Raw genomic sequence first — 25,710 nt, forward strand, 5'->3', positions numbered from 1 at the left:
ATCACCGTCAACCATACACGGCTGATTAACTCTAAGTGCCCAGAGAACTCGTGAATATCAGTGCCACCGTTCCCAAGAACATGTCGCCTGCAGTGATTACCCAACCTGATCGGTCTGCAGTATCGCAGCAAGAGGGTGCAGAAACGCCACCTTTCGGGACATCCTGACCGGAAAGGAACTGGCAAAATTACGGAAAGACGTCTGCGTAACCGATCTCAACTCCCGCACTGGACGGTCAGTTCCCGCCGATTTCAACCACAAAGGCCTCCACCCCCCAGACGCGGACCCGCGCCCATTTGAAGACATCCCCGCAACCAGCAGAAGACGCTAAGAGACGTAAAGAAAATATTAACTTAGAGGTAAAGTACTAGCGAGATGTCATAGGCTTGCGCAGGGTTTAGGTAGGACGCATAAGTGAAATTAGGTTATCTGTTGAAATATCATACTACGTGTTGAAAGCACGGTTGCAGTGTTTTTGTAGAAATAATTTGATCATTAAACCTCACAATGGGATGATCTGTTTGATTAGCCTAGGACGGTCTACTTATGAGTTGTTGCCTCCCCCCCCACCCTTGACTTATATACACGCGCGCCGTGAAGGGAGCGCGCGTGGTCGCGGTCGGTGACTCAAATCTCCTGGACTTCGACTTCCCACTGCAGCTATCCCTCTCCTTCACCTCACCTAAGGTAGCTATTTCCCACGCCTCCACCTCCTCCTTCCGCTGTCCAGGGATTTTGTGACAATATATATGTATATATATAGGTATATATATATATATATATATATATATGTATACATATATATGTATGTATATATATATATATATGTATACATATATATATATGTATATATATGTATATATGTATATATATATGTATATATGTATACATATATATATATATAATATATATATACATATATATGTATACATATATATATACATATATATACACATTTATACATATGCATATGTATATATCTATACACACACACACACACACACACACACACACACACATATATATATATATATATATATATATATATATATATACATATATATAATATATATATATATATATATATATATATATATATATATATAATATTATATATATATATATAATATATATATATATATATATATATATTGGAGTACGCTGCAACACTATGGACACCCAGTACTAAGAACATAAAATAAAAAAAAAAAAAAAAAATCAAAGAGCAACGACAAAGATGACACCAACGCTCTTCAAATTAACACATGAAAAAAGATTAGACAAACTCGAACTACCAACCCTGACACAAGGAAGAGAAAGAGGAGATCGGCTATCTACAAAATTATGAAAGGAATGGAAGACCTTGATAGAGATGATTTACTAAAGTGGGATAAAAGAAAAACAGGAGAACATAAAAAATAAAAATGATAGTTACAGAAAAGACCTAAAAAATATTAGTTTTCCACATAGAGTGACAGATATCTGGAACAAACAGAATTAGGAAAAAAATGAATGTAAAGTCTATACAGGAACTTAAGATCAAACTGGATGCTGAAAGATACAAAAGCGGGTTACTACGAACATAGCTCCCTTCCCGCAAAATATAGCTACGTAAATACAACTAGGTAAATACCTATATAGATTAAATAACAAAATCTGAAAGCTTTGTAGAAATCTTAATTGTGGACAAATTGACCACCTAGGGCCAAACCCGTGGATGAGTTGTCCAGGTTTGCAGTTTTGTGGACCAATTGCCCGTGGACATTATCCGTCGACGAGTTGTCCTAGATATAACGCTTCATTTGTGTTTGGTTTCCTTCGTTTATACTACGAGAATATATAAAAATTTCCTATCCTGTTTTTTTTTTTTTCGTTTATACTCCGCCCGCCTCCCTCATATTTTCTTTTGCTTTCCAAAGTTTGTTAATTTTCTCCTTTTTAACTTCTATTTTTGCTTTCTCCATTATTCTTCAAGTCTCTGGTATTGTTTATTTACGTATGACATCATAGACCGTCAAACCTTGAGTTGCACTCTTGCAGCTATTTGAAGAGACTGTTTTCGTGGTTGTGTTTTGTACAAACTAAACAAGTGTACCTTCTTGAATTCGTAAGTAAAATAATGTAATGGTAAAGTAGCTTGGTGCATGCACTGTGTGTTTACTTTTGGCGTTTGCTACACTTCAATTCCCATTTGGTAGTGTATTTGGAATTCTGAGTGAACACTTGACAAAACTCCAATCTGCATAGCAGACAAAACCCTAATAGGAAAATTGGGGTTCATGACATAACCTAACCTACCAATTGGGGTTTTGTCTGATGGGGTATTCTCTATTCACCATTCTGAGCTGGGGTAAATGTGTGGGTATTTATCACGATGTTTGCCAACCTGGTACCTGCAATTACCTATATAATCAGTTAGCTCTTATCCGTCTGAGTGTTTTTAACCATAGATATAAGTACTGTAAACTAATAGCAGTAGTGTCAATAGCTATTTAAAATATTCACCAGTCTCACATATGCAAACTTTATCTCTATCATTGGCTAGCTTTTATCATTGTGAGTATTTTGAGCTCCATATATAAGTACCACAAATTAATATTAACATTGGTAGAGATTAAAAATATTAAGACTGGTAAGCATCTTTATGTATATGAATGTGTGTATCATATTTGTTTACATTAATCCTACATTCATATTGGGGGATGGAGCTCCATTCAGTGTTCCTCAGTAGGAAAATCAAGAATTTGTAAAGTTCATTCAGAATTCGCTGTGCACTGATTTTGATATTCTTGTGAGTAAAAAATTTCTTCATATTCACTCCTCAAAAGACTTTCCTCAAGATTAAATTTAGTCTCCTGATTGGCCTAAAATTGATCAAGTCTCATTTGGCATTGTATTACAGTAGAAGATTTCTTGAACTGGAGAAAAATGAGGGTGGTACTTAGAGACAAAAACTCAACCTGGGAAGAAATGATAAGTGGAGTCCCACAAGGCTCTGTACAAGCTCCGATAGTGTTTGCCATACATATAAATGACATAGATGAAGGTGCTGAATGTTAAAAGAACTTCAATGCAGATGACACAAAACTACTAAAGAAAATAAGTACAGAAAAAGACTGAATCACTTCAGAGAGATCTGGACAAAGTCTGGAAATGGAGCCAAAAGTGGGAAGTGAACTTCAACATCAAGAAATGTAGTATAATGGAGTTTGGAAAAAGTAAAATTAGAATATTAGAGCAATATAAGGTTGGTACATAGAAAGTAAAAAAGATAGTTCAGTAAAGGACCTAGGAGTAATTATTAACAAAGACATGACACCAGACAAGCATATTAACAAAATAGTCGGAGAAACCTACAATTTACTAAGAACATTAAAAGGTGGCTTTTAACTACTTGGATGAGGAAATGGTAAAGAAAATATTAGTCACACTGATAAGACCAAGATTGGAATACACTGCAACACTATGGATACCCAGCACAAAAAAGAATATAAAGAAATTAGAATCCAAAGAGCAGTGACAAAGATGACACCAACACTTTCAAAATAACATATGAACAAAGATTGTCCAAACTGGAACTAACAACCCTGGAACAAAGAAAAGAAAGAGGAGATCTATTGGCCATTTACAGAATCATGACAGAGAAAATTTATTAAAGTGGGACAAAAAAAGAAAGAGGACATGAAAAGAAACTCAAAAAGGATAGTTATAGAAGATGTCTGAAAAAAAGAATATTTTTCCACACAGAGTGATAGATGTCTGGAACAAATTGGAAAAAAAAAAAGTATGTGCATAAAATATACAATTTAAGATCAAATTAGATGCTGAGAGATACAAAGACAGGTCACTACGAGCATAGCTCCCTTCCTGTATAATACAACTAGGTAAATACATACACACACACACACACACACACACGGAGGACTTCCTGACTGGAAGAAAGATGAGAGTAGTACTCAGAGAAAAATATTTAGATTGGAAAGAGGTGATCAGTGGAGTACCGCAAGGATCTGTACTGGCTCCAATAATGTTTGCTATCTATATGAATGATATGGACGAGGGCGTGAACTGTTACATGAGCTTCTTTGCTGATGATGCCAAACTGTTAAGGAAAGTAGAAACTGATAAGGACTGTGAAGCACTGCAAGAAGATCTGAATAGGGTATGGAACTGGAGTCAGAAATGGGAAGTGGATTTTAATACTAAGAAGTGTAGCATAATGGAGTTTGGAAAAAGCAAAAACAGAATATCAAGAAATTATACAATTGGAACCAAGGAAGTAAAGAAAGTAGGATCCGAAAAAGACTTGGGAGTTATTATCACAAACGACTTGTCCTATGATACACAGATTAACAAAATTGTCGGGGAGACTTACAACTTGCTAAGATCAATAAAAGTGGCTTTTGCTTACCTGGACGAAGACATGATAAAACATTTTTTGGTTACATTGATAAGGCCTAGACTAGAGTATGCGGCGACATTGTGGTCCCCCAGTACCAAAAAAGAACACAAAGAAAATAGAAAGAATCCAAAGAGCAGCTACAAAAATGGCACCTGCACTTGCAAACCTATCATACGAGGAGAGATTGGCTAAACTGGAGTTACCGACACTGGAGCAAAGAAGAGAGAGAGGAGACCTACTGACCATCTACAGAATCATGAAAGGCACAGAGATACTTGATAGAGAAGAATTACTAAACTGGGACAAGAGAAACACAAGAGGACATGGAAGGAAATTAAGAAAACATAGCCATAGAAGAGAACTGAAGAAAAACAGTTTTCCACATAGAGTTTTAGACACTTGGAACAAACTGGATAATGAAATAGTAAGCGCAAAAACCATTCATGAGTTTAAAAGCAAACTAGACACTGAGAGATACAATGGCGGGACAACACGAGCATAGCTCCCCTTCCCGCAAAATACAACTAGGTAAATACACACACACACACACACACACACACATATGGAAGAAAATAATATGCTGAATCCAAAACAATCTGGTTTTAGACAAGGAAGATCATGTGCCACTGACTTGATTTGTTTTTGAGGATAATAGACATAGTGCAAGAAAGGCATGGATGGGCTGATTGTGCTTTCATAGATTTACCAAAGGCATTTGATAAAGTACTACACAAAAAGCTACTGAAAAAACTTGAAATAGCAGTAGGTGTACAAGGAAAGTTATTGAAATGGATGGAAGATTTCTTGAGTGGGAGAAAAATGAGGGTGGTACTTAGAGACAAAAACTCAACCTGGGAAGAAATGATAAGTGATGTCCTACAAGGTTCTGTATTAGCTATGATAATTTTTGCTGTATATATGAATGACATAGATGAAGGTATAGAATGTTATACAAACTTCTTTGCAGGTGATGGAAATGTGCTAAAGAAAGAGAAAGACTGAATCACTACAGAGAGACCTGGACAGAGTCTGGGAATGGAGACAATAGTGGGAAGTGAACTTCAGCATCAAGAAATGTAGTATAAAAGAGTTTGGAAAAAGTAGAAATAGAATATCTGGGCATTATAAAATTGGTACAAAGGAAGTAAAAAAAGTTAGCTTGGAAAAAGACCTAGGAGTAATTATTAACAAAAACATGACACCAGACAAACATATTAACAAAATAGTTGGAGAAACCTACAATTTACTAAAATCAATAAAGGTGGCCTGTAACTACTTGGATGAAGTAATGGTAAAGAAAATATTAGTCACACTGATAAGACTGAGATTGGAGTATACTAGAGCACTATGGACACCCAGTACAATAAAGAATATATAGAAATTAGAAAGAATCGAAAGAGCAATGACAAAATTGACATACTAACAAATATTGTCCAAACTGGAACTACCAGCCCTGGAACAAAAAGAGAAGAGGAAATCTACTGGCCATTTACAGAATCATGAAAGGCATGGAAATCCTTGACAGAAAATTTATCAAAGTGGGATAAAAGAAAAACAAGAGGACATGAAAAGAAACTAAAAAAGGAAAGTTATAGACGAGATCTGAAAAAATATATATATATAATATATATATATATATATATATATATATATATATATATATATATATATATATATATATATATATATATATATATATATATATAGTTTCCCACACAGAGTGGTGGATGTCTGGATTCAAGGTTCACTGTGGTTTGATGGATTTGAAAATTCCATCTGAAGGACAAGGTAGAGGAGCATTGTGTCCAGCGTTAAATCCTTACCTTGGATCCTTTTTACCATATTTTTTTAGGTTATTTGTAGGGAACAGTCCAGTCTCTCTAGGTATTTAGCAGCATGGATAAAGTTACTTCTATTTTCTTTATAGTATGTCACAAACCAGTAAGATGTAGGAGTGTGGTGAACTTTGGGAGCACATTCTTCAGCATCATCAAGGAGGTTGGGACAGTAATCATTTTCGCTGTCAACTACATTGCTTGATAGAATGATCTCAGCAATTAGGCTGTCATCTTCAAGGTGGGAAATGATCAAATGGTATCAAAACTCATATAATATCCAACTTATTAAGGTTAATATGCAGGGACACCTTCTAAACTGAGATAATACTAATATCAAATAAAGATTCCAAAAAAGAGAACTTATTCAATTTTATTTTATTCATTTATTTATTTTTGAAAGTATTATCACACAAATGCTGCCACCAGTAATGAAGTCACAGGCTTCCTGGAAGATGACCAGGTTTGTGTATATAATGCCTCTGTGTTTAAATGACCTTTAGGTTGAAAATGTTAAAGCACTAATTCTCACATTATACATTGTCTTCTTGCCACATTTACTGGGATTGCACCTTTGATAACAGTTCCTTCCTGAGTACATCATCATTGTTGAGATTGTTTTAGTAGGTATATCCAATATTTATTTTCCATTAGAGAAACAGGTATTCTAATGTGACAAGAAAAAATATGGAAAGTTCCTCTACAATTTCATTTATTATGTTATGCTGAAATAACACAGGTACACCACTTACCACTGTATCTGAAAGGATGTGACTGGCATCACTTGTTTGGGTCACATGAGATGAACTGAATAAACATTCCTAGAGTTGTTCATATTTAGATTTTGGTCTTGTGAGTCCAAACATGGAATGTTGTGGAGCTGTGTTATAATATGACTGCTGTAGCTAGCTGGGCCATTTCTCTCTTCCAAAAATCATAACATGAGCAAAATTTGATTCATTCCAGTTATGGTGGGGAGAGTATGCTGTTGGTTGGTTTTCAGCACATTTCTAATGAAAGCTCAAGGCAGTATATAATAGCATCATATCTGTGAGTATTTCTATCTATTTTATGTTACATTATGACAAGTACAAAGGGTCTGTTTAGATACAAAGGGACTTGAATATTAAATGGTTTGTGTACACAACATTCACAATCCTATTATAGTGTATTACACAATTTCAAAGAGTTAGATGTCAATTGTATTGTTATATTTTTTCCAGAAAGAGGGTAACTATCACCATTCCTTTGGAAAAACTATCCATAGAATTCATATGTGTCATATGATGAAGAGGATCCGGTGTGACATCTACAGGACATCTATTTCCTGAATTATCTTAGATATCACGTGATGATCCACACTGGAGAGAAGCTTTTTTAGTGTGACTTGTGCGATTCTGCTTTCTCACAAAAGCGTAATCTCAAATGATACAAAAGTCTCCAATGATCATGTGGTGACCCTCACATGAGAAAGACATTCCAGTGTGACCTGTACAATTCAACTTTCTCACAAAAGGGTTCTCTCACACATCATATGAGAACCCACACAGTAGCCTTACCAATGTGACCTGTGCAGTGCAGCTTATGAAAGAATCACCTCAAGTTTCATATGATCACCCACACTGGAGAGAAGCCATTCCAGTGTGGCCTGTGCTATAAAACTTTCACACAAAAATGTTTCCCAAAACGAGTTCTCTCACACAGCATATGAGGACCCACACAGGAGAAAAGCCATTCCACTACAACCTGTGCAATCCTGCTTACTCATAAAAGAGTTCTCTCATACAGCATATGAGGGCCCACACAGGAGAGAAGCCTTTCCAATGTGACGTGTGATTCTGCTTTCTCATGAAAGAATCCTCTCGCAAGGCATATCAGGACCCAGACAGGAGAGAAGCCATCTGGTGTGACCGTTGTGATTCTGCTTTCTCACTAAAGGATGGTCTCACACAGCACATGAGGACCCACACAGGAGAGACCTTTCCAGTGTGACTTGTGCGATGCAGCTTTTTCACAAAAGCATAATCTCAAATTTCATATGATGACCCACACAGGAGAGAAGCCTTTCCAAGGTGACCTGTGCAATTCTGCTTTCTTACACAAAGGTAATCTCACAAAGCATATAGGGATCCACAGAGGAGAGAAGCCTTTCCAGTGTGACCTGTGTGATTCTGCTTTCTCACAAAAGGGTGATCTCACAAAGCATATGAGGACTCACACAGTAGAGAAGCCTATCCAATGTGACCTGTGTGATTCTGCTTTTTCAAGAAAGGAACATTTTATGCATATGAAGACCTACTCAGGAGAGAAGTCTTTCCAGTGTGGCCTGTGTGATTCTGCATTCTCACTAAAGAGTTCTCTCACAAGACATATCAGGACCCACACAGGAGAGAAGCATTTCCAATGTAACATGTGCGATTCTGCTTTCTTACACAAGGGTAATCTCACAAAGCATATGAGGACCCACACTGGGGAGAAGCCTTTCCAGTGTGACCTGTGTGATTCTGCTTTCTTACAAAAGGGTGACCTCACAAAACATATGAGGACCCACACAGGAGAGAAGCCTTTCCAGTGTGACCTGTGCAATGCAGCTTTCTCAAGAAAGAATTATCTCGCAAACCATATGATGACCCACACAGGAGAAAAGCCTTTCCACTGTGATCTGTGCGATGCAGTTTTTTCACGAAAACATCATCTCAAATATCATATGATGACCCACACAGGAGAGAAGCCTTTCCAATGTGACCTGTGCAGCTCTGCTTTCTTACAAAAGAGTTCTCTCACAAAGCATGTGAGAACTCACACAGGAGAGAAACCTTTCCAATGTAACCTGTGTGATTCTGCTTTCTCTCAAAAAAGTGATCTCACAAAGCACATGAGGACTCACACAGGAGAGAAGCCTTTCCAGTGTGACCTGTGTGATTCTGCTTTTTCACGGAAGGAACATCTCATACAGCATATGAGAACCCATTCAGGAGAGAAGCCTTTCAAGTGTGTGCTGTGTGATTCTGCTTTCTCACTAAAGAGTTCTCTCACAAAACATATCAGGACCCACACAGGAGAGAAGCCTTTCCAGTGTGTCATGTGTGATTCTGCTTTCTCACGAAAGGGTGATCTGACAGAACATATGAGGACCCATACAGGAGAGAGGCCTTTCCAGTGTGACCTGTGCAATGCAGCTTTCTCGAGAAAGGATTATCTCACAAAGCATATGAGAAGCCACACAGGAGAGGTTTTCTAGTGTGACCTGTGCAACTCTTCTTTTTCGTAAAAGGGTTATACCACACAGCATATGAAGACCCACACTGGAGAGAAGCCCTTCCAGTGTGATGTCTTTGATTCTGGATTTCACATAAGATTTCTCTCACAAGGAATATGAGGATAGACATTGGAGAGAAGCCATTCCTGTATGACCTGTATGATGAAAGATGACACTTTTCTGACAGCTTGGATGAAGCCACCAGAGAGGCAATTATGTAAGCAATACCTGCACACTTAGAATCTAGTGTGGCGTTCCCTTTTATTTTACCTGTAAGGTCATTCAAGAGTGAACAAAATTAATTCTTACAGTTCAATTTATAAGGAATTTGTCCTCTGTTTATGTACAAAAAATGTTAATTGTTCTCCTGGTAAAGACCCAAGCTGTTTGATCCCATAAAGCATGAGTATTTATCTGAGTATTTATCTGAATTAATTTGCAGTCCATGCATATGAACAACTAACTAGTCATAGATGGCACTCTTCACCTCACTTATTTAAAGCCATTTGCTTGTCTGGTTGCTGTTTAGATTTAGTTGTAGCCAGTTGAGTTTGACTCGTAGTACAGTTTGGCCAGTTTACTTCTAGTTGTGCCCCAGTTGTTCATTTCCATTTGTAGTTGTTTGTTAAAGGTAGTAGCCATGGAGCAAGTGTAGCAATAAGGTTATCTTCGACAAACCTCATGAAATGTGTAGCAGCCATGCACTGAAGGAAGTCCATATAGCCATGGCTATGCCATTCCAGCACTTTCAGTGTACCAGCTCCAGCAGAGGACTGCATAGTTTTGGCAGTAACCGTCCCAGCAGAAGACTGAGTAATTGTGGCAGTAGTCATTCTAGCAGTTACAGTGGAGCAGCAGATTGACTTTGTCTAGTAATAACCTTGTAGCTATTTCGGTTCTGTATTATCCCAATCAAAGAGCCTTAGAGAATTGTTAGCATTATTTCTTCCTACCCCCTCCCCCTTTTTTTCTTCTCCTTATTCAGCAGTTTGTGTCTATTCTTCTAATTGTTAATTTTAATGTTGATATTAGATTAGTCAAGAATTTTACCTGGTAGTTTCCCATGACCTCTGCAATGTCCATCTGTCTCTGCCTCCCTTTTTTTCTGCCCCTTTACAAGGGTCCCGGCCATTGGAGGAGGACTGTAGCCTCTGTACCTACAGACCATGTGTGGTGTAAGATGCTGTACTTTCACCACAACCTGTGTGATGCAGCTTTCTCACAAAATGAGTCTCTCACAAAGCATTTGAGGACCCACACAAGTTTCTCAAATGTCACATGGTGACTCACACTGGTAAGAATCCATTCAAGTGTGATTTGTGCAATGAACAGTGTTCCCTCTAAGATGTGTGCCTGCACATGCTTTTTACAACTAGTGCACGAAGGAAAAACAAGTGTACACAAGGTTTTCATAATGAAATTGATTTTGTCAAATAGATTGTATAATTTCATAATACAGGTAATAAATTAAAACAAAGATGTTATTTTGAGAATATGTCAGTGACCTGTAAAATGGAAGTGTACAAATTCATAATTTTACATGTTTTGAGATTGTTTGTACTGTGCTCGGTGGTTATTCATCACCAGTACTACTTCAGTCAAGTGAAATAAAACAAGAAGCATATTATCGGTTTTTCCCCCCTCAAATAGTCCTTGTTGGCCCAAGTGTGAATACTTCATACAATTCCAGTGTTGTTTTTTTTCCTAATGTATGTAATTGTATTCGCAAAAGAGAAAAATCAATAGAGTTTCCCACAAAGACCTACTGTCAAGGAATAACATAAGCTAAGAAGATACCAATGAAAAAAATAAAATAAAAGAGCCTTGGAATAGTAAAAATATTAACATAAAAGGGGAACAGGGTCAAAGCAAAAATTGGAAATAAAAATTATGTTTAAGGAAAAGGGAACCACTGGAAAGACCCATCCAATCTCTCTACCTGAAATTATTTGAAAGGTAAAAAAAAAAAAAGTGACAACATTTGATAGTGTACACAGACATGGTCTGTAATCTATAGCCATTAGTAAATTAAAAAAAGAAATGCAAAGAACTGATGCACTATGTAAAATTGGAAAGGAGGAAAGAGTGTAAAGTGAAAACGAACTTGCTAGTGAATAGATGAAATAATTAAAAGTACTATGCCCAATTAGTGGAGGATGAGATAAAAAATGGTCAGTGATATATCTATTTCACATTGTGATTTCTCATTTGGAAGTGAAAGTTTTAATGCACTTTGTATTGAATTTTCTGGCTGGTACTACAGAAATAGTTTACTGATTTCACATTTACTGTGCAGGAACAATTTAATCTACAGTGATATTATTTTTTACATGAATAGTGGTATTTGTTCTTCAGCATTAACAGTTCTGTGACTAAGCTGATGGGTATTGGAGAAAGTTTGAGTCTAGCACAGACTGTGAGTAAGGTTTTAGTCTAATGAGTAAAGAAAATAGAAACCGTTTAAGAGAAAGTTATTTGGATATGCTCATGAGATTGAAAAGATACCAATTATATAGAAATCCAGTCAATTTAGATTGAGTGGATGAATACTGAAGAGACAAGAAATAAGTAGTTAGGAGCTAGAGCTAAACATGTTGAGAAATAATAATGGATTTATGTAAAATTTGAATATTTAAAGGTAATCAGTGATGTATATATATATATATATATATTTGTCAGCAGTGCCATTGCTGTCATACAAATGATTCCCAATCTTTGATCTTGTATAAAAATAAGTAAGTGCCTAATGGTTTGTTTTATTTACTGAAAGCCAAATATAAAACGTACAGTATTCCAAATTCATAATGAAACTTTAAACTAGATTGAACTTGGCGCATAACTCCACCAGAATAAGGGTTATAAAATTGGAAAAAATAGTTTTGCCCACATTAAAAACTGGAAGAACAGGTGCAACTTTATATAAAATTGAGCATTTTTCATACAATCTAAACGCCAGAGTCGCGAGATATAAGATAATACTGGAGACTCACACATAGCCAAATGTGCTTTAAAATCTTGTATCATATTTGTTGGCCCGCCTTTCCTCAAAATGTCATAGAAATCAGTTAATAGCTTTTTAAGTAAAATTGGTAAAGGGCTAGCAAACAAACAGTGGCAAAAACGTGACTTCCTTAGTGGAGGTAATAATACTTAAGACTGTGTACATTTGCTGAACTGGTCACTATGGTCACTTTCATGGGTGTGCACATATTGTGCAAAAAATCTAATCTAACTAGGAAGTTGTTGTTGTTTTTTTTAATAAAGAAAACACGAGTGTTACCACAAAAATGTCCTTGCTGATACTCTCTCACGAGGTATCAGTTTTAAGGACAAAGGTGTCACTCCCTTGCGTATGGTAAAAATTGTTTGCGGTTGTCTTGTGTTGAGTTGTACGTTGAATTGAATTAATAATTAAAAACTGCATTTGAATGATGCATTAGTTGCATTGTAATTATATCAAGAATCATGTGATTTTATGTAGATTGTGTGGTATGACAGCGGAGGAGATACACATCCGGGAAGGCTCTCAATGAATGTCTCTTCCAGCCTCTTATTCAATTTCTCTGCATCTACTTGATCACTAACATTTCTAGGTAGATGGCCAATGCGTCGCTTTCCAGGTTAAGGGAAATATACCTTGCGACGTCGTTGACACCGGTAATTTTGCCACTAATTCTGCTGTTTTTAGCCACGCGGCAACGTCTCCATTGCCATCAAATGGTTTAAAGGTTATGTTGCTCATCTTGAAAGACTTCCCCGTGCTAGACGCTTCGGCCATTTCTAGTGCCCAGATAGCTTGCCTTCTCCCATACCATGTCGTATCGAGTTATTTCATGGTTCTTCTGATCCCTGTTTCTTTGCTAGTTTCTCTTTCACTTTTCAATCCCCCAAGGCACTTACTCGCTTCTCTCACTCTACAATCTACCTTTACTTAAAACCACTGGCTCTCCTATTTCTAAGTCTAAAACATTTAAACTCGCCCTTTCTCACTGTTCGCTCCACATACGCCTCAGCCCACGCCCGATTCGCCCTCCTTTCTACACAGTGACCTTTGATCCCGTACCTGGAGTGCCAAGTGCACACCCCTACCTGCACTATATTCATACTAATATATATATGTATATATATATATATATATATATATATATATATATATATATATATATAAAACATATTTTCGTATGCGATGTATGTATGCCCTGCACCCTTCTGATGATCTCACCTGAATCAAATCAATCGACCGACCCTAACAAACCAAATATAGACGTACTGCGACATTTGCTCATAGGACGGTTTCTCATACCGTCCTACCCAGCAGAGTACCCCTCTGGTGACCTCACCTGAACCTACACCGTCCTGCCCTGCACAGCACCCTTCTGATGACCTCACCTAAATCAACTCAACGACCGACCTTACAAACCAAATACAGACGTGCCGCGACATTTGCTCACAGGACGGTTGCTCACACCAATGCAACAAATGCTCACAAATGGAAACAGGAATGATATGATGTAGATGTGGCATGATCTGGTAGGCGTTGTACCTGGTCAACTGGGAATGTTAGTTCATCTGTTGCTGCAGTTGTGTGATCATTTGCCCTGGAGCATTTGACGTGGAATCGTGTCATGTGTGTATCAGTGTGTACATGTATTCATGTCTTTATACGTATGTAGTTTCTGAGAACGCTGTTTGCTTGCCCAAATTGTATATCTGCACCTTGTATCTGTGCGAATTGTGGAAGCATGTATGAATTTATATTCGTATATCTGATTCTTATACTTATATAAATTGTAAACATTGGCTGCTCCCACTGGATACAAATACTGTTACCATTGATATCTTTGTGGTTAAATTTCCTTTTCTGTGATTTTTTTTGTAAATGCTTTAATGCTTGTATATAAACTATCAGGGGAGAGCATTTTATAAGCTATTGCCTCCGCTCTCTCCTTTTTCAACAAATTAATATTTAAATGTATGTATTTATGTACATCTTCCACATGAAAATGTAATGTGTGATATTTTGTTGAATAAACGTCTACGTCTATCCCATCCTAGTGCCAACATATGAGACTTCAAGTCACTGTTATTCTTTACATTGGAGGTACATCCTACTACACAGCAACATTTGGGTATGATGTTAACAAAACCTGCGACCAGAATCTAACTGAGAGCACCTCTAACGATTGTTGTAGATTTCCCCCAATCAAATATGGCGGCCTGGCTGCTATAAAGCGCTTCGTTTGTGTTTTGTTTCCTTCGTTCATACTCCGACCGCGAAAACATGTAAAATTTTCTATCCTGTATTTATTTTTATTCCTTCGTTTATACTCTGCCAGCTACCTTCATATTTTCTCTTGTTTTCCGTAGTTTGTATAGTTTTTCTTTTTTAACATTATTTTTGCTTTCCTGAATAAGAATTTCCGTGCCGTTAGTTCATCATTGTCACTATCTACTTCTAACTCGTTTTGCTCCATTATTCTTCAAGTCCCTGTCATTGTTTACCTTCATATGACGTCATAGTACGCCAAGTCTTGAGTTGCACGCTTTCAGCTATTGGAAGAGCTTGTTTCGCGAGTGTGTTTTGTACAGGCTTAACAAATGTGTCTTTCTTGAATTTGTAAGTGAATTCATACAGTGGTTAAGTAGCTTAGTACATGCGTAGTGTGTTTACTTTCGGCGTTTGCTACACTTCAGTTCCCGTTTGGTAGTGTACTTGGCATTCTGAGCACGGGTAAATATGTGGGTATTTGTCAAGGTGTTTGCCAGCCTGTCACCTGCAATTACATATATAGTCTGTTAGCTTTTATCATCCTAGTATTTTTAGCCTGAGATATAAGTACCGCAAACTAATAGTAATGTTAATAGGTATTAACTAATTAAGAAAAAATTGAGATGAGTGGACATTTTTACCAAGGGGTTAGGCTAGGTCAGATCAGGTCTCACTGCTACACATGGTATCTCTAGCTCTTGCTAATGGGTACCCCATATATAAGTATCTCAAAATGTTGGTAGCAATTTTTAGAAAACTGAGACTGGCAAACATTTTTGTATATTATAAAGATATTTGCCAGTCTCACAGCAACAAACTGTAACTCTATCATTGGCTAGCTCCAATCATTGTGAATATTTTGAGTTTCATATATGACTACCACCGTGAAATAACATTAACATTGGTAGCGATTAAAAAATAGTTAAGACTGCAGGTAACCATGTTTATGTTTATCAACATGTTTATCCTGTTTGTTTACATTGTTCTTACATTCTTATTGGGGAATGGGACTTCATTCAGTCTTCCTGGGTAGGAAAATAAAAAAATTGTGAAATTCACTCAGAATTCAGTGTGTACTGATTATGATATTCTTGTGAGTAAAATCTTTCTTAACCCATTCAACTCCGATGACAAGATGTCTTGTCATTTGGTCAAATAAAACAAAAAATCATAATAAAACAACAAAATGTTTGATGATCAAACAGCACCAGAAAAATATGACGTCATCAGTCCTCCTCCTCCTCGTGGAGGAGGAGGACTGATGACGTCATATTTTTCTGGTGCTGTTTGATCATCAAACATTTTGTTGTTTTATTATGATTTTTTGTTTTATTTGACCAAATGACAAGACATCTTGTCATCGGAGTTGAATGGGTTAATACCCACTCCACATGTCCATGTAATGATAATTAGAAGTCATTGCATTATAGTATGAGAAGTTATACCTTCCCTTCTGCAGCCTTACATAGATACTGGATGCAGGTCATGTGACCTACATGTCCAGATCACTTTCAGCTTGGGTAGGTCAGGACCTCTGATTTGTGTCCTCCCTCAATTGACCTTGACCTTGACCAGGTGTGTCCACTAGTAAAAGACTTTCCTCCAAATTAAATTTAGTCTCCTGATTGGCCCAAAGTTGATCAAGTCTCCTTTTGTATTGTATTTCAGTAGAAGCCTGATTTAAGGTCTTCTCTTTTTCTGCATGAGGGGAGTGGAAAGGGGGTCTCACCAATGAGAGTAAGCATCACAATTTATCCAGGTAGATGGCTCCACTGTACCATCAGTCATAGTAAACACGCAATGGCGTCCTATGAAAATTGGACAGTTCAGCATTTAAAAGTTGAATTGGCAACAAGAGGAGCACTTGTCACAGGGAGGAAAGAGAATTTGATAGAAAGGTAAGATATCATACTTACTTTCAACATGATTTCAAGTAACAATAGTCCTTTGTTATTGTGTAAATATCCATTTTATTGGTCCGAGTGTTCACCTTTATGTCTAACAAAGCAAACAAATCTTGTACTCTAATACCACGGTCTGCCATAATACTGTCCCCAGATTCAAACATATGTCCTTGTATTAAACAAGATCTTTCGATTATCTGTCTGTCAGATGCGCTGCCACCATAGCTATCACTCACATAAGAAATTAGTCCACCTGGAGTGCAGCCGATCATTGTCTTCAATGTGTTGCGATTTTCATAAGTTGAAAAAGTTGCACTTTGTGCATTAACATTACTGGGTTTTTGAATTGGCACCTCTGTTGCATCCAAAATTACTCTTGTTGATGGAAAATGTTTTTTGAAGTTCACTGGTGTTAAGTCCTGCACTGTGTTTCTTTCTGGCCAAAATTGGTTTCTTGAGGTTGGAAGAACATAAAATTAATCCATACATCCACAACTTTTGACGCATAAGTTTGACTGATTCTGAACAAAATAGATAATTCAATATCATCTTTGGCCTGTCTCAACTTGATTATAGTTAAAAACAACTGATCTGCTAATAATAAATCATAGTCCATTCCATCAAGATTATTGACAACTGAACCAAGCACAGAGAATATTAAGGGAAAATGTGCAAAGTCATTAAATCCTGTAAAATACAGAATGGCCTTATTGTCATATTTAAACTGAAAGATAGAGAATCTAGCATTCATAGAATTTAGTATCTCACACTGGATACCGTGGTCCTGGACCAATTTCTCTCCATCTGCGTCACTTTGTAGAACCTCATTTTCCCTTTCAGTTGACACTACCTCTTCGTTGCCAACATCTTGAATATCTGGTTCATTTTGAAATAAACGTCTCCTCTTAGCTACCCTTTCTGCTCTTTCTGCATTTAGTGTTGAGGTGAATGTGGATGGTGTTGTATTAAAATAAAAAATAGATGGAACCACACCAGGTTTCAGCCTCTTACAAGAACTTGAAGTTAAAGCAAAAAAAGATTTAGTTCTTTGTTTATCTTAGGAAGCAATAGAGTAAGGTTTGGGTAAGTGGTAAGGTCAGGGTTTGAGTTTGGGAATCATAAAAGAACTTTGAAAAAAAAGTAGCTCTATTAATTTTTTACATAAGTGACATCACAATGAAAGTGTAACTGTAGACATATCCTAATTTAAATAGTAGACTTTTAAAATCATAATTACCTTCCTGAGAATATATACAATGACAGGTACATGGGTTAAAAAATAATGGCTGCTCCCCATAACAAAATTCTTACTACTACACACACTTGACATGATGACACAGCATGGGGAACGGGTTATCTTGCTGAATTGTTAAAAAAGAATAGTGCCTGTTATTTTTCTTTATATATAGATGACAACAAAGTTGAATATCACTTACCTAAAAGACCAGCAGGCATGTAGTCATCTGCTGTAAAATGTTTTTCACAGACAACACTGTATTTCCTTGGAATCCATGGCTTATTTGTACCTGGTTCAAGGCATTTTATCGCTATTCTCCACTTCATATTCATCTTCTCATCTGACGGAAACTTGTGTCCACCCTTATGTGCTGAACACAGTGGAACAGAGCAATGCTGAGGCATTTTAAAGTTAGTTCTCATATGCAGTGTTTCTTCACTCATCCAACAAAGACCACCGCATAGACTGGGACAACGCAGATATAATTTTTAAATCAAATTGTAGCTTCAAGAGAAAAATAATAGAATCTTCTTTCATCAAAGATGTCTCGAATTTCAACATCTCAAAAGGTCATTGGATTCCGGACTGTATTACATCATTAGCAGTTAATGAAATATGTTCAAACATTATTGGTTCCAACAATGATCACCCTACCTAGGGTATATTCACCTGTGTCTTCCCATGTCCCCCTTCATGTACCTCATTACTATGTATATATTCTTGTACTATACCTTTGTAATCATTCTGCTGAAGAGGACCACAGAGAGTGGTCGAAATATACAGGAACAATCATCTCACTTTTTATCTTTTTCCACCGACAGTGGGTTCTAAGTTTAAATTTTACCAATGTGTTACAACATTAGTGCAATCTAATCTTCTATATTTATATTGTCCTGATATTCTTCTTTTACTTTTTCCAAAATTCATTATGCTACATTTCTTTATATTGAAGTCCATTTCCTCGGACTGTAACTGTTACTTGAAGCAATTTGGCCTGCGCCCGCCCAGTGACAGACAGACGCTGACGAATAGGCTCCAGACTACACGAATCGTGGTTGCCTGCCTATAATGAATGCCTATGTATTTTATTAATTATTGACATAGTTTTTTATGAATTTATCTTTTTTTTTTTGGCATCCGACCTAGATATGGACCAAAAGGTCTCCTGTCGGCATGCATGCTCTGCCTCTGCCTCTGCCTTTGTTGACTTCTCTCTGTAGTGATTCACATTCTTTTTCAGTTTTCATTTTCCTCATCAATTTAGTATCATCAGCAAAGAGGTTCATGTAACATTCCATGTTATTCTTGCTATTTCCACATTTACTGGGATTGCATCTTTGATAAAAGTTCCTTCCTGATTACATCATGATTGTTAAGATTGTTTTAGTATGTATGTGTATATATATATATATATATATATATATATATATATATATATATATATATACATACAGGTATATATATTTCTATTAGACAAACAGGTATTTTAATGTTACAAAAAATATGGAAAGTTCCTTTACAATTTCATTTATTATGTTAAGCTAAAATAATAACACAGGTGCACCACTTACCAGTGTATCTGAAAGGATGTGACCTACATCACTTATTTGGGTCAGATGAGATGAACTGAATGAATTTTCCTAGAGTTGGTCATATTTAGATTCTGGTCTTGTGAGCCCAAACATGAAATGTTGTGGAGCTATGTTAAAATATGACTGCTGTGTCCAGCTCAGCCATTTCTCTCTTCCAAATCTCGTGACATGATGAAAAAGCCAGGGCAAAATTTGAGCCATTCCAGTTGTGGTGGGGAGAGTATGCATATAGCTATTGGTTGGTTTTCACCATATTTCTAATAAAAAAGTAGATTGCAATATATAATAGCACCATATCTGTTTGTATTTCTTTCTATTTGATGTTGCATTGTAGCAAGTACAAAGGGTCTGTGTAGGTACAAAGGGACTTGAATATGAAATAGTTTGTGTACACAACATTCACAATCCTATTACAGTGTATTACACAATTTCAAAGAGTTAGATGTCAATCTTATGATTACATTTTTTCCAGAAAGAGGATAACTATCACCTTTCCTTTGGAAGAGCTATTCATAGAATCCGTATGTGTCACACAGTGAAGAGGATCTGGTGTGACATCTGTGGTACATCTATATCATGAATTATCATAGATATCATGTGATGATCCACACTTGAGAAAAGCCTTTCCAGTGTGACCTGTACAATTCTGCTTTCTCACAAAACTTTGATCTCAAATGGTACAAAAGTCATTTCAAAGATCATATGGTGACCCTCACAGGAGAAAAACTTCCTTGTGTGACCTGTGCAATTGTACTTTCTCACAAAAGGGTTATCTCACACAGCATATGAGGACCCACACAGTATAGAAGCCTTACCAATGTGACCTATGCAATGCAGCTTTCTTATGAAAGAATAATCTCAAATTTCATATGATCACCCACACTGGAGAGAAGCCATTCCAGTGTGGTCTCTGCAATGAAACTTTCACACAAAAGTGTTTCCTCAAAGATCATGTGATGACCCACACAGGAGAAAAGCCTTTCCAACATGAACAGTGAGATTCTGCTTTCGCACGAAAGGAACATCTCACACATCATATGAGGACCCACACAGGAGAGAAGCCTGTGTAATTCTGCTTTTTCATGAAAGGAATATCTCATACATCATATGAGGACCCACACAGGAGAGAAGCCTTTCCAATGCAACCTGTGTGATTCTGCTTTCTCACAAAAGAGTAATCTTGCAAAGTATATGATGACCCACACAGGAGAGAAGCCTTTCCAGTGTGACCTGTGCAGTTCTGCTTTCTCACATAAGAGTTCTCTCACAGTGCATATGAGGGCCCACACTGGAGAGAAGCCTTTTCATTGTGACCTATGCAGTTCTGCTTTCTCAGAAAAGGGTTCTCTCACAAGACATATGACGACCCATACAAGAGAGAAGCCTTTCCAATGTGACGTGTGCAATTCTGCTTTCTCAGCAAAATGTTCTCTCTCAATGCATATGAGGACCCACACAGGAGAGAAGCCTTTCCAATGCAACCTGTGTGATTCTGATTTCTCACAAAAGGGTTCTCTCACAATGCATATCATGACCCACACTGGAGAAAAGCCTTTCCAATGTGACATGTGTGATTCTGCTTTCTCACGAAAGGGTGATCTATCAAAGCATATGAGGTCTCACACAGGAGAGAAGCCTTTTCAGTGTGTCATGTGCAATTCTGCTTTCTCACAAAAGGGTAATCTTGCAGTGCATATGAGGACCCACACAGGAGAGAAGCCTTTCCAGTGTGACCTGTGCAATTCTGCTTTCTCACGAAAGGGTAATCTTGCAGTGCATATGTTGATCCACACAGGAGAGAAGCCTTTCCAGTGTGACCTGTGCAATTCTGCTTTCTCACGAAAGGATGAACTCACAAACCATATAAGGACTCACACAAGAGAGAAGCATTTCCAGTGCGACCTGTGCAATTCTGCTTTCTTACAAAAGGATGAACTCACAATGCATATCAGGACCCACACTAGAGAGAAGCCTTTCCAGTGTGATCTGTGCAATTCTGCTTTCTCACGAAAGGGTCATCTCACAAAGCATATAAGGACTCACACAGGAGAGAAGCCATTCCAGTGTGACCTATGCAATTCTGCTTTCTCAGAAAAGGGTAATCTCACAAACCATATGAGGACTCACACAGGAGAGAAGCCTTTCCAGTGTGACCTGTGCAGTTCTGCTTTCTCACAAAAGGGTCATCTCACAGTGCATATGTTGACCCACACAACAGAGCCTTTCAAGTGTGACCTGTGCAATTCTGCTTTTTCAAATAAGAAGTCTCTCACAATGCATATCATGACCCACACTGGAGAAAAACCTTTCCAATGTGACCTGTGCAATTCTAGCTTCTCAGTAAGGGGTCTTCTCGCAGTGCATATGAGGACCCACACTGGAGAGAAGCCTTTCCAGTGTGTCATGTGCAATTCTGCTTTCTCACAAAAGGGTCACCTTGCAGTGCATATGAGGACCCACACTGGAGAGAAGCCTTTCCAATGTGACCTGTGCAGTTCTGCTTTCTCACGAAAGGGTCATCTCACATTACATATGAGGGCCCACACAGCAGAGAAGCCTTTCCAATGTGACCTATGCAATGCAGCTTTCTCAAGAAAGTATTCTCTAACAAGGCATATCAGGAGCCACACTGGAAATTTCTAGGAACATGTGCAACTCTTCTTTTTCATAAAAGGGTTATACCACACAGCATATGAGGACTCACACAGGAGAGAAGCCTTTCCAGTGTGACCTCTTTGATTCTGGTTTTTCACACAAGACTTCTCTCACAAGGCATATGAGAATGGACATTGGAGAGAAGCCATTCCTGTATGACCTGTATGATGAAAAGATCATGCTTCTCCAATGGCTTGGATTAAGCCAGCAGAAAGGCAATTACACAAGCAATGCCTACACACTTAAAATCCATGATGGCATTCCCTTTGTTTTACCTGTTAGGTCATTCAAGAGTAAACAAAATTTGTTCTTACAGTTCAATTTATAAGAAATTTGTCCTCTTGTTTATGTACAACAAATTTTAATTGTTCTCCTGGTAAAGACCCAAGCTGTTTGATCCCATGAAGCATTAGTATTTACCTGAATTATTTTGCAGTCCATGTATATGAATGACTAACTAATCATAGATGGTGCTCTTTGCATCATCTATTTAAAGCCATTCACTTGCCTGGTTACTGTTTAGATTTAGTTGTAGCCAGTTGGGTTTGACTCATGATACAGTTTGGCCAGTTCACTTCTAGTTGTACCCCATTTTGTAGTTGACCCAGTTGCAGTCTAACTTGTAGTTGTCTCAGTTGTTCATATGGTTCTTTGATAAAGGTAGCCATTGAGCAAGTGTATTAATAAGGTTATCTTTGACAAACCTCGTGAAATGTGTAGTAGCCGTGCAGTGAAGGAAGTCCACATAGTCGAGGCTGTGCAGTTCTAGCAGTTGCATCGTACCAGTTCCAGCAGAGAACCACATAGTCATGGCAGTAACTGTCCCAGGAGAAGACTGTATAGTCATAGCAGTGGTTGTTCCAGCAGTTGTGGTGGAGCAGTGGATTGACTTTGTCTAGTGATAACCTTGTAGCTATTTTGGTTCTGTAGTATCCCAGACAATCAGCCTTAGAGGATTGTTAGCATTATTTCTTCCTTACTCCTCCCCCCCCTTTTTTTTTCTCTTTATTCAACAGGTTGGGTCTATCCTTGTAATTATTAATGTTTAATGTTGATATTAGATTAGTTAAAATTTTACATGGTAGTTTCCCATGACCTCTGCAACGTCCATCTGTCTCCGCCTATTTTTTTTTGTTTTTTTCTGGCTCTTTACAAGGGTCCCAGTCATTGGAGGAGGACAGGAGCAGACCATGTGTGGTGGATACTGCTTTTACCACAACCTGTGTGATGCAGATTTCTCATAAAAGGAATCTCTCACAAAGCATATGAGGACCCACAAAGTCTCTCAAATGTCACATGGGGATTCACACTGGTGAGGATCTATTCTAATGTAAATTGTGCAATGAACAGTGTTCCTTCTAAGATGTTTATTATCATTGTTATTATTATTATTATTTAACTATACCTATGCATTTATGTATTTTATTTGTTATTTACATTATTATACTTTTTTTTTTTACTAATTTATTATTATGATTTCTTTTTCACATCCGACCTAGATATGGGCCAAAGGGTCTCCTGTCAGCGTGCTTCACCTTTGTAATCCTTTGTAATGTGTGCCTGCACACGCTCTTTACAACCAGCACATGAAGTAAAAAGAAGTGTACACAAGGTTTTCATGGTGAAATTGATTTTGTCAAATAAATTGTATAATTTCATAATAATGAATTAAAACAAAGATGCTATTTTGAGAATATGTCAATGACCTGTAAAATGGAAGTGTACAAATTCATGATTTCACATGTTTTGAGATCGTTTGTATTGTGCTCGGTGGTTATTCATCACCAGTACTATTTCAGTATAGTGAAATAAAACAAGAAGCATGATATCAATTTTGCCCCTCAAACTAGTCCTTGTTGGCATAATAAGTGTGAATACTTGACACAATTCCAATGTTTTTTTTGTTTTTTTCCTATTGTATCAAATTCAATAGAATTTCCCACAAAGACCTATTGTTAAGGAATAACATGAGCAAAGAAGATACTGATGGAAAAAAGGCTACTAAAAGAGCCTTGGAATAGTAGAAATATTAACATAAAAGAGGAACAGAGTCAAAAATTATCATTTAAGAAAAAGGGAATCCCTGGAAATCCCATCTTTCTACTTGACTTCACTTGAAAGGTAAAAAAAAAAAAAGAAAAAGGGCGACAACCATGTTTGGTAGTGCACACAGACATGGTCTGCATTCTATAGCCATTTGTAGAATTACAAAAAAGAAAAACACTCTTCCAATTACAAAATTGCAAAGAACTTATGCACCATGTCAAACTGGAAAGAACCAAAAGGTATAAAGTGAAAACGAATTGCTAGTGAATGGATGAAATGATAAAAAGTACTATGCCCGATTAGTAGAGGATGAGGTAAAAAATGGTCACTGTTTGATATCTATTTCACATTGTGATTTCTCATTTGGAAGTGAACATGTTAATGCACCGTGTATTGAATATCTTAATATTCTTGCTGGTACTACAGAAATAGTTTAATGATTTCACATATTCTGTGCAGGAAAAATTAAATCTAAAGTGATATAAGATTTTACATAAATAGTGGAATTTGTTCATTAGAATTAATAGTTCTGTGACTAAGATGATGGGTATTGGAGAAAGCTTAATTGAATCCTGTACAGACTGTGAGTGAGGTTTTAGTCTAATGAATGTAAAAAAGAATTGAAACCGTTTAAGAGAAAGTTATTTGGACATGCTTATGAGATTGAGAAGATACCAATTATATAGATATCAAGTCAATTTAGATAGTGTGCATAAAGAGTGGGTAAATACTGAAGAAAAGATATAAGGAGTTAGAAGCTAGAGCTAAACAGGTTGAGAATTAATGATAGACTTATTTCATTATGTAAAATAATTTGTAAATTTAGAACATTTAAATAAAGGTAATCAGTACAATATATATGTATATATAAATATATATTGTCAGCTCTGTCATTGTTGTCACACAAAAGACTTGCAATCTTTGATCTTGTATTAAAAAAATGATAAGTGCCTAATGATTTGTTTTATTTCCGAAAAGCCAAATATAAAATGTACAGTATTCCAAACACATAAGGAAACGTTAAACTAGATTGCACTTACTGCATACCTCCACCAATGTCAGGGTTACAAAATCGAAAAAGATACTTTTGCCCACATTATAAATACCTGTCTGGGGTATTGGCTGCATGCTGTTGTGGCAAAGTAGCATGCAGTTGATACTTATAGGGTCTACATGGGATGCCCTTACGGAACTGAGCCACACATAATTTTGTCTGTGATAGAGGAGGACTCTGTTCACAGAGAAATTATGACATTATTATACTGCTACTGTCCCTCTGTTATGCTATCCCCCAACCCCTTGTTGCTGTCCTGTACCATTTCTCTGAATATTCATTTCCTTGGTTCACCTACCCTGAGATGGGGGATAGATTGCTGCCACCAAGTATTCCCACTTGAATCGTAAGAGGCAAGAAAAACGGGATGGGGATTAGGACTAGGCATCCTTCCCCCTGTAGCCCCACAGGGGACATTCCTAAAAAAGAAGAAAAGGCATAAGAGGGTCTAGGAGTT

General features: G+C 37.1%; 2 protein-coding genes across 3 annotated transcripts; both read left to right on the forward strand.

The window, feature by feature from the left end:
• Nucleotides 1–1,720: 1,720 nt before the first annotated feature.
• On the forward strand, nucleotides 1,721–12,234 carry LOC143031631 (uncharacterized). Of its 2 annotated transcripts, XM_076195734.1 has the most exons (4): nucleotides 1,721–2,107; nucleotides 6,641–6,700; nucleotides 7,204–7,287; nucleotides 7,461–12,234. In XM_076195734.1, the coding sequence occupies exon 4, from the start codon at nucleotides 8,276–8,278 to the stop codon at nucleotides 9,476–9,478; it is 1,203 nt and encodes a 400-aa protein (XP_076051849.1). In that variant the 5' UTR covers nucleotides 1,721–2,107; nucleotides 6,641–6,700; nucleotides 7,204–7,287; nucleotides 7,461–8,275; the 3' UTR covers nucleotides 9,479–12,234. The 2 variants fall into 2 exon arrangements, with proteins under 2 accessions (XP_076051849.1, XP_076051851.1); XM_076195736.1 differs by lacking the exon at nucleotides 6,641–6,700.
• Nucleotides 12,235–19,719: 7,485 nt separating this feature from the next.
• Nucleotides 19,720–25,145, forward strand: LOC143031632 (uncharacterized). The gene is made up of 2 exons (XM_076195737.1): nucleotides 19,720–23,465; nucleotides 23,653–25,145. Exon 1 carries the CDS (start codon nucleotides 20,606–20,608, stop codon nucleotides 22,139–22,141), a length of 1,536 nt encoding a protein of 511 aa, XP_076051852.1. The 5' UTR covers nucleotides 19,720–20,605; the 3' UTR covers nucleotides 22,142–23,465; nucleotides 23,653–25,145.
• The last annotated feature ends 565 nt before the right edge of the window (nucleotides 25,146–25,710 follow it).

The sequence above is a fragment of the Oratosquilla oratoria genome, chromosome 12, assembly GCF_046742065.1.
Source record: "Oratosquilla oratoria isolate Oo_2021 chromosome 12, ASM4674206v1, whole genome shotgun sequence".
NCBI classification, from domain to species: Eukaryota; Metazoa; Arthropoda; class Malacostraca; order Stomatopoda; family Squillidae; genus Oratosquilla; species Oratosquilla oratoria.

Excerpts from the sequence above, each read along its gene's own strand:
- LOC143031631 (XM_076195734.1), top strand. The coding sequence starts at position 8,276 with ATGATGACCCACACAGGAGAGAAGCCTTTCCAAGGTGACCTGTGCAAT.
- LOC143031632 (XM_076195737.1), top strand. The coding sequence starts at position 20,606 with ATGAGGACCCACACAGGAGAGAAGCCTTTCCAATGCAACCTGTGTGAT.